General features: G+C 42.7%; 3 protein-coding genes across 3 annotated transcripts; all 3 read right to left on the reverse strand.

Moving 5' to 3' along the window:
• Positions 1-3,773: 3,773 nt before the first annotated feature.
• Positions 3,774-4,895, reverse strand: LOC149926218 (uncharacterized). The gene has a single exon (XM_090161906.1). The coding sequence runs from the start codon at positions 4,893-4,895 to the stop codon at positions 3,774-3,776; it is 1,122 nt and encodes a 373-aa protein (XP_090018032.1).
• Positions 4,896-5,187: 292 nt separating this feature from the next.
• Positions 5,188-6,651, reverse strand: LOC149926219 (uncharacterized). The gene is made up of 3 exons (XM_090161907.1): positions 6,182-6,651; positions 5,746-6,133; positions 5,188-5,703 (listed from the first exon to the last, which is right to left on the reverse strand). The coding sequence occupies exons 1-3, from the start codon at positions 6,649-6,651 to the stop codon at positions 5,188-5,190; spliced, it is 1,374 nt and encodes a 457-aa protein (XP_090018033.1).
• Positions 6,652-6,723: 72 nt separating this feature from the next.
• On the reverse strand, positions 6,724-7,230 carry LOC149926220 (uncharacterized). The gene has a single exon (XM_090161908.1). The coding sequence runs from the start codon at positions 7,228-7,230 to the stop codon at positions 6,724-6,726; it is 507 nt and encodes a 168-aa protein (XP_090018034.1).
• Positions 7,231-9,614: the final 2,384 nt, after the last annotated feature.

A 9,614-nucleotide genomic window follows, 5' to 3' on the forward strand; every position in this document is an offset into this window, starting at 1 on the left:
GATGTCTCGTTAGCCAAAATTTTCCTGGAAAACCGCCATCTATTCCCATAGCTGATCCAACACTGGTCTCTTTCAACTCCTGGAACTTACAAAAAATTTCTAAAATCAGCTCGAGAGCTGAACTTTGTGTTCAGTGGCGAGCATTTCATTTAGCTCTTCCCGCTCCGGCTAGGCTTTTCCACGTTGTCGAAAGCTTAGATCATAATTCGTGTCCTTTTTGTCCAACCAAGGGAAGTACGGAACATTGTTACTATCAATGCCCACTTACCCAAGCTATATCGCATTTAATATTAGAGTTCGTTTTAAACTGTAATTCCCACCATCATTCGCCGGCAGAAATTTGGACGTTGGTGAATGACCCAAATTCTTGTCATAACCTTTGCAATTTTGTTTTCGTGCTGTTAAAAGTAGCGCTAAGTGAAATGTATAGCGATATTCAGCAAATATCTTTAGCAACGACCTCTTTCGAAGATTATGTAAAATAAAGTGTTTATTGGAATTAAAAATCGGGTAATCGCGCGTTATCGTGCGAATCGTAAAACTGCGTTAAGACGTGAAACTATTGACAATTTTAATGCGTTATGGGGGTTACAAGATGAACCCAATTGGTTTTAGAATGCTATTATACTTGCCCTAAAAAATGAAAAACAAAAGTTATGTTTAATGTTTATAGTGTTGTACCAAATATATATATATATATATATATATATATATATCTTTTTCTCTCTCTCTCTCTCTCTCTCTCTCTCTCTCTCTCTCTCTCTCTCTCTCTCGCTCTCTCGCTCTCTCGCTCTCTCGCTCTCTCGCTCTCTCGCTCTCTCGCTCTCTCGCTCTCTCGCTCTCTCGCTCTCTCGCTCTCTCGCTCTCTCGCTCTCTCTCGAACATACGAACTCACCGGCTGCCCTCCTAAAGCAGCTAGAATCAATCCGGAAGAACGACGCCTCTCATCGAAAAAGCCCGCTTTCGCGCATGTCAAAGCAGGCTATTTATCAATGGGAGAGGAAAATATTTCAAGAAATCAAGAAAAAAAGTAATCCGTCCAAGTAATTTTTCGTTTTCCATTTATCGTTTATTCTCAAAATTTATTTATTTATTATCTGCCCGTTATGAACTTTTTATATTTTATTTTTCTTTATTTATCAATTAACTCTTAAAATGTGAGGGGTATTGGTACCCCTGAGACCAATACCCGCGCTCGTTTATTTATTCAAAATTCTAATCCTGATATTGTTTGTCTCCAACAAACTAATGTTAAAACGGATTTTGGGGCGTCATACCTTTGGAAACACTGGTCGTATTCTTTCGAACACGCTTTTGCTTCTAAAAATGGTTCCGGTGTTTCCATCGGTGTGAAGCCCTAATTCCTCTCTTTTATTCGTGAAGTCAAAATTTATTTAAGTTATTTGGTTTATATTCGTTTTGAATTCACTCCTCAAAATTTCACTCACGTTTTCTCTGTTTACGTTCCGTCCAACGACGACCAAATCGCCGTTGATGTTTTACTTCACTTAAGCAATTTAACTGACAACTTACCAGCTGGGGAATCGATAATTTTATCTGGCGATTTTAATTGTACTTTAGATGAAGCCCTCGACCGTCGCGATTGCGTCGATCGACGCGTAGACGTCTCGCGGACTCTTCGTTCACTGGTCAATGGTCATGATTTGCAAGATGCGTTTAGAATTTTTCAGCCTAATACTCGTTCTTATACTTGGTCTTCCGTCCCTCAACGTGGTCGTGTTTTTCGGGCACGCCTAGATCGTTTTTACGTTGACTCTGCAACCCCTGTTAGGGCATGTCTTCACGAAGTCTGCCCTTTCTCGGATCATTGTCCCGTTGTTTTACGTTTTGCCAATCCTTTTTCCAAAGTTCAGTTGAGGCCGGCTCCCTGGAAACTTGACGTTAAAGCCCTCGAAGACACTGAATTTGAAGCTGATGTTAAAGATTTTATTAAGAACTCGGTCAACGAACATGCCTCGAATACCACTGGCCGCTCTTGGTCTCAGTGGTGGTTTGAGGTTTTAAGCCCAATGTTCGTGCGGTTTGCAGAGATTTCTGTGCTTACCAACGTTATTTGGAGCGCTCTCGTCTGCGTGATTTGCAGCGTGAGGTCCACGCTCTAAATGATCCTGATGGCCCTGATGCTAAGGAACTTCGTTCCCAATTGAACGTCTGCTTAAACAATCGCGCGAGGGACGCGCTCCTAAAGAGTCGCATGGCCCATGTCGCGAATGTTGATTCCCCCTCTGCTGAATTTTTCAGTTGGACCTCTCGCGTCAGCCCCCTATCTGCTAGACATGAAAATGCCACCCAATGGCGTTTGCTACATAACGCTCTTCCCGTTCCCACTCGATTACATCATTTTGATCCTGACACATATCCGACTCGTGACTGTCCCTTCTGTCCTGCAGTTGGTGACGTCCTGCATATTTTCTACAATTGCCCGATCATCACGACCACTCTGAGTGACGTTAATATTTTTTTAACAAAATTGCTAGGACATTCCCATAACCCCCACCACTATCAGTTTTTGATCCCAAACTTCCGTCCTCATCGCGCTTGCAACCTGGCCTTTGTACCACTCAAAGATACCATCTACAGGAATGGTCTACGAGACGGTTACGCTCAGTCTCTGAGTCGTTCCCCAATGGAACAATCAAAATTCATTTTAATCGATTCCGCAGCAGGTTCGTCTCGCGCATTCAATTAGCACGACCAAATTCAAAAATTCAAAGAAACCTGGCATGTTAATTTGGCTGAACTCGAGAAATATATTTAAATTATTCGACATTTTATATCATTGTATTATCGCTTACCATCCAAAATTTTGACATTTGTATACTCTCATTAATGAATTCTGTATAATCATTAAGTAATTAACTTATATTTATTCATTGTAAGAAATTGACATAATGTTTTGATGTTTTTATCCTCAACTGTTCATCTGATATTGATATTGCTTAAATAAAGCTTTTTTATACCTCTCTCCCTCACTCTCTCACTCCCTCACTCTCTCACTCTCTCACTCTCACCTTCAAGACATTCGCATCGCCGCTCTCATCCACAGCATTCATCCAGTACTTTTTCGAACTATGCTAACTCATCGGGATGTAGTTAGGTTTGGTTGTCTTTACGCTGCCCTGGGTTTGGTCGGCGGCACGGTCTGTTTGTGCGGTTGTATGCAGATTAACTTGACGAAGTTAATCGATGATAACTCGACGGACCATGAATGTTTGATAGTCAGTGGAGTAAGGAGATAACTTAATAAGGCGGAGACTGAGATATAATTAAAATTGCATCTTTATTTAGTTAGCTGAACAAGATTCAAAATGGAACTGAATATTTACACTTAAACATTTATATTTATATACAGTATTAAAAAAACCACCTTTTGAATTAAAGCGTACATTGTACATCGTTATAAAAACAACCATAAAAAAACTAGAATCTCGAACATTATCCCCCCCTTGACTTCGCTAGTCAATCAAAGCTAAGTGCTCTATAGGTAGAGGACACAACTTCATTATGGATCTTTTGTATGTTTTGTTGCCGATTTTTACCGTAGCCACTCTGACAACTCCATCTGGACCGGGATGCGTTTCGACAATTTTAGCGAGACTCCAGCGGGTAGGCGGTAATTGTTCATCCTTCAGGAGTACTACATCGTTGATTTTTAGTCCGGGTTGTGGTATTGTCCACTTGGGGCGTTGCTGTAGCCATGCAAGATATTCTCTCGACCAGCTTTTCCAGAAGTGTTGCGAAAGCTGTTGAAGTTATTGCCACTGAGATAGGCGGTTGGAGTTGATCGTTGACAAGTCTGGCTCTGGAACTGCGGTGAGTGGTTCCCCAATTAAAAAGTGACCTGGAGTAAGTACCGCTAGATCACTAGGGCTCCCAGGCAACTGACATAACGGTCGTGAATTTAGGCAAGCTTCAACTTGCGTCAATAGAGTTGAAAATTCTTCAAAAGGTAGCCACGCCTTGGCTATGACACGACGAAGGTGACTTTTCGTGGACTTCACGCCAGCCTTCCAGAGGCCTCGCAAGTGAGGGGACGCAGGCGGATTAAAATGCCAGGTGGTACCATTGTTGACTGAAAATCGGGTAACCTCCTCGGAATGTGATGGTGAGTGAGATTGGTCTAGTAATCGGTTAAGCTCTTTGTCTGCACCAATAAAATTGGTACCACAGTCTGAGTACAAGTCAACGCATTTTCCTCGTCTGGATGTGAAGCGTCTGAAAGCTGCAATGAATGCTTGCGAGGTGAGATCACTCACCAGTTGTAAGTGAATAGCCTTTGTCACCATACATATGAAGACTGCAATATAGCCCTTGGTGGTGCGTTGACGACCGCGTAATCTTGATTCCCGGATCATAATTGGACCTGCGTTGTCAATTCCAGATTTCAGAAAGGGACGGGCAGGTTTCAGTCGAACGGAAGGTAGATTCCCCATTATTTGCGGTGTTGCACGAGCCCTTTCACGATAGCAGGTGCAGCATCTATGAACAACTTGACGTGCCAGATTTCGAAGACCAAATATCCAGAACTCCTTCTGAATGGTCGTGATCAGAAGTATGACACCCGCATGAAGGTTATCCAAGTGTGCTTGTTGTACGATCTGCTTACTGATTATACTGGTGTTTGCTAGGACAATGGGATACTTCTGGTTGTATGGAACATCTGCTTGACCGATTCGACCTCCAACTCTTATTGTACCGTGGGCGTCCAGGAATGGATATAGTGAGCGTAAACGGGATTTGGGTGAAACTGAACCTTGTTTGCTCAAACTCTTCAATTCTTCACCAAATGATATCGACTGCGTGATACGGACCAATTTGACGACAGCGCCTTGCAGCTCTGAAGGCGTTAAGCGTCCAACTTTTCTTTGCTTCATATCTCCATGGCATCTTCGCTTTACCTGGCAGTTTTCGTAAAATCTGATACAGAGAGCTGTGATTCTTTTCAATTTAGTCCACGACGAGAACCCTGAGAGTAATAATAATAATAATCAGCTAGGCTAATACCCAAGGCACCACCTTAGGCCTAAGTCGTCAAGCGACTTTTTGAAGCCATTAATTCAAGTGGCCGGGTTACAATGCGTAGGAGGGTGGTGGCAAGCCCTGCATGCCACGCGTTCGAGCCAACAGCTCCCTACACTAACTATTACCGTTAACCTCAACAAGTTTTTATGTTGGTGCTTGTACATGTAGTACGCAAATCTTTCTTTCCTCCAAGGTTGTGTCTTTTACCAAGTTAGTTAGCCAATTTGACTCGTCCTCTTTTAGCCATCGCGGACCTGTCCACCCAAGTGGGTGGTTTGCTAATTCTGATGCCGGCACTCCCCTCGTAGCGCAATCAGCTGGGTTGTCGTTGCTAGCCACGTGTCGCCAGTGATTAGTTGGTAGTTGTTCTTGAATTTTCGCTACTCTATTGGCGACAAATGTAGTCCAACGTGTTGAAGACGATGCTATCCAGCTCAAGGTGATCGTGGAATCTGACCATGCATACGTCGAAATGTTCTCAAATGGTAGGGCTTCTTTGATTTTTACGAAGATTTCAGAAAGTAAATGGGCGCTACAAACCTCCAACCTCGGAAGAGAGACCTGCTTGATTGGTGCCACCTTAGTTTTTGCCAGGATCAAGTTAACGGACGTACGATCTCCACAGGTGACTCGGAAATAGCCGGCCGCTGCATATGCGGTCTGTTAAGCATCACAAAATAAGTGTAGCTGGTAATTACTTGCCTCTGGTGTAAAATTGATCCATCGGCTAACTTTGATTGTTTGAAGCAATGGGAGTTCATCTCTGTACTTAGACCAGCTTCGTTGTATGCCTTCAGGGAGCGGTTCATCCCACGTTAGCTTGCGTAGCCAAAGTTGCTGAAACATTACCTTGGCGGTAATAATTGTTGGAGCTAACCAGCCTAATGGATCGAAGATACGAGCCACATCTGACAACAGGTTTCTTTTCGTGACAAGCTCTTTCGCTGAAGGCAACATGACTGAAAAGCATAATTCATCTGTTGCTGGGTTCCACAAAAGTCCAAGTGCTTTGACTACGCCTTTGTTGTTGATTTCCAACGGCAATTGGTATTCCCGATCGGCTTCCGATACCGCTGATAGTACGACGCTACTATTTGATGACCACTTTCTAAATTGCAAACCTCAAGCGTTCAGTGACTGGATGAGTTGTCGTTGAATTTTGAGCGCAGTATCTTCATCAGGCGCCCCGGACATACAGTCATCCATGTAAAAGTCATCTCTGATAATTGGTGCTGCAAGCGGGAATCTGTGACTCTCATCATAGCTAAGTTGCTGCAATACCTTAGTCGCCAGGTATGGGGCAGGAGACGTACCATATGTTACCGTCGTTAAATAGTACTCCTTAACGGGTTGCTTTGAATTTTCCCGCCATAGTATCCTCTGGAAGTCGCGATGTACAGGCTTGACTAGGATTTGGTGGTACATCTTTGCTATATCAGCTGAGAAACCAACTTTATGGATCCGGAACCGTAGAAGAATTGAGACCAAGTCCTTCTGAATTACTGGTCGTACAAGCAACCATTGATTCAAAGAAACTCCAGTTGAAGACTTCAGAGAACCATCAAATACAACCCGAAGCTCCGTGATGTGGTAGATAGCAGCGATCATTGTCAGGCTCTTGAAGTTGCATCATTGGAATTTCCTTCCATGTGTCCCATCTGTCTATATTCGTTCATAAATTCATGATACCTTTTTTTTTAGGGTTGGGCGACTTTCCAGTTTCCGTTCGACTTGCAGTAGTCTCTGCATTGCTGCATTCTTAGTGTTGCCAAGGGCTGGTGCATCCTTATTCACCGGAAGTTCAACAACGTATCTACCTTCTAAGTTCCGCTGGTGTGTCTTTGCGAAATGCGATTCTACTTGATTCTCTTCGTCGGTGTATCTGTTCGCAGTTGGTTTGGTTTCCAATTCCCAAAATTTCTTGAGTGTGCTGTCCAAATCAATAAATCCATGATTACTATTAATTTCAAAGGAAGTACTTGCTTTTGATGATGTCGTTATTCTTCCTGACAGTAGCCAGCCCAGTCTAGAATTTTGGCATAAGGGTGCACCTTCCCGGCCTTTGATTAGACCGTCAACCAGGATCTCCGCCATGATGTCTGCTCCCAAAATGATATCCATTTCACCAGGTTGATGGAAGGTGGGATCTGCTAAAACTAACGTCTTAAGATGACTCCAGTCATCCATTTTTATGGGTTGCATTGGTAACATCTTCGTCAATCGTTGAAGAATTAACGTAGATACTTCAAATGAAAATTTTCCGGTATAGGATGCGATATGAAGACGTACAACACCTGTCGTGGTTCCAGCACTACAACCTGACAATCGACTAACTGAAATTTGAGCATGCTTCCTCTTCAGTCCAAGTCGCTCCATACAGGGCCCAGAGATAAAACTTGCTTGTGACCCTCCGTCAATCAATGCTCGGCATAGCAGTTGAGAGTAGCACTTGGTCACTGCAATGACTGTGATTGATATGCCCACTGATCGTTTTGGAACAGGTTGCGCTAAATGAACTCCTAGGATTGCTTGACGTCGGATTTCCTAATTGAATACTCGGCTCTTCTTTCGGCGTTTGCGCTGTACGATGAAGCAATGTGTGATGTCATCCCTTGCATTGTTTACATGAAGATGACCGACAATCGCTTGACGAATGCCCCTCTCTAAGGCAGTTGAAGCACAGGGACCTTTGTCGAACCATGGACGAACGCTCATGGACTGGCATTTTAATAAATTTCTGACAGCCATATACTACATGTGCTTCATTGCAGAATGGGCAACTGGATGATGCCGAATTACTTGTATGATATCCGATGATGGGTTGCTTTTGTGGAAATCGGTTAGACCTGGTATTGGATCTTGACTGCTGTAAGTTTCCTTTCCCAGTTGAGATGGTTTCAAGAGCTCGGCAACGCTTCTCAATAAATGTAGTTAACATCTTGAAGGTAGGAAGGTCATCTATAGACGGCTCCAACTCCCATTGACGTCGAGAGTCTGAATCGAGCTTGCTCGTAACGATGTATACTAATAACGTGTCCCAATACTCTGTTTTTTGACCAAGCACCTGCAAGGACCGGATGACTTCCACAGTGGTTTCGAGCAGCTTACGAAGATCTGAAGTCGACTCGTGTTGTAGCGCCTTCTGTCCAAACAGACTATCCAAATGTGATTGAATGATATAGCGGTTGTTGTCGTAACGACTCTTCAGGATTGCCCAAGCTTCTTCATAATTAGCATCGGTTACGGAAAATGATTCCCCCCTCAGAGATGTTTTCAAGTACTGCAGTCGTTGTGCATTTGTCAGCGATGGATTTTTGTGTATCGCAGCATCGAAGAGATCTCGAAAGGACATCCATTCTTGATAATTTCCCGTAAAAACTGGCAAATCTAATGGCGTTAACTTGACATTTACATTTTGTTGAGTGGTTAAATGCTGGACAGAAGAGGTAGTTTGCATGAATTTTTCAAGAATATCTTAAATATCTGAATAGAGTTGATAATAAATTGTTTCGAAATCCAAACGTTCAGGTTCCTGCCGTTTGACCTCGACTTCATCTTTACATAAAGCTTCAATTCCTTGTTGTACTGATTGAAACTGGTTCCATTGATCTTCCAAATCCTTCAGGCGTGCTTCTAGTTGAAACTTCGATGTTGTAAATTTCGTGAGCGACTATTGAATCCTTGTAACAGCTCCCTTTATGGTACCTCGCTTCCTCACTAAGACATCCATTTGTGAAAATATCCGGCTCGACGGACCAAAATGTTTGCAGATGAACTTGACGAAGTTAATCGATGATAACTCGGCGGACCATGAATGTTTGATAGTCAGTGGCTAGCCACAAGGAGATAACTTAATAAGGCGGAGACTGAGATATAATGAAAATTGCATCTTTATTTAGTTAGTTAGCTGAACAAGATTCAAAATGGAACTGAATATTTACACTTAAACATTTATGTTTATATACAGTACTAAAAAAACCACCGTTTGAATTAAAGCGTACATTGTACATCGTCATAAAAAACAACCATAAAAAAACTAGAATCTCGAACAGCGGTTGTAGCCTTGCCTCTTCCTGTACAGCTGTTGTTTTGGGCAGACGGCAGCGCGGTCCGTACCTGGTTGCAGCATCCTCGACCTGTGTTTTGCTGCTTTTTCCAGTCTCCGGTCACCTTCAACTCTGCCGCCTCGCTGCTCTCGTCCGCAGCTTCTACTTTCGCTCCGGCTCGCCACCTGCAGCCATTATATTTCTCATTTTGTTCTTATTTTATAATTTAAATTTTGTAACAGCTCCGGCTCGCCACATGCAGCCATAATTTTTATACTGTTCATTTTGTATTCGCTACGGTTCGCCACCTGCAGCCGTTATATTTCTCATTGTATAACATTACCTTTTGTTTATCGCTATTTTTGTATTAATTACAATCATATTCATGTACATTATATCTTGTAAAAGTAACAAACAGTATGTTTTTTACTTTCAATCATTTGACGCCAATAAAGGCCATTTTTGAAACAAAAAACTCTCTTTATCTCTCTCTCTCTCTCTCTCTCGGATTCTATTACAAGGAAA

Source organism: Leiobunum rupestre, chromosome 10 (genome assembly GCF_980474605.1).
Source record: "Leiobunum rupestre chromosome 10, qqLeiRupe1.1.hap1, whole genome shotgun sequence".
Lineage (NCBI taxonomy): Eukaryota > Metazoa > Arthropoda > Arachnida > Opiliones > Sclerosomatidae > Leiobunum > Leiobunum rupestre.

What these genes read in the sequence shown, in the direction of transcription:
- LOC149926219 (XM_090161907.1), bottom strand. Translation starts at nt 6,651, where the DNA reads ATGATCGCTGCTATCTACCACATCACGGAGCTTCGGGTTGTATTTGAT. An exon ending in ATTCAACGACAACTCATCCA is followed by an intron (nt 6,134 to 6,181) that starts GTCACTGAACGC and finishes GTCATCAAATAG; the next exon opens with TAGCGTCGTACTATCAGCGG. An exon ending in GGATCAATTTTACACCAGAG is followed by an intron (nt 5,704 to 5,745) that starts GCAAGTAATTAC and finishes GATGCTTAACAG; the next exon opens with ACCGCATATGCAGCGGCCGG.
- LOC149926218 (XM_090161906.1), bottom strand. Translation starts at nt 4,895, where the DNA reads ATGAAGCAAAGAAAAGTTGGACGCTTAACGCCTTCAGAGCTGCAAGGC.
- LOC149926220 (XM_090161908.1), bottom strand. Translation starts at nt 7,230, where the DNA reads ATGGATGACTGGAGTCATCTTAAGACGTTAGTTTTAGCAGATCCCACC.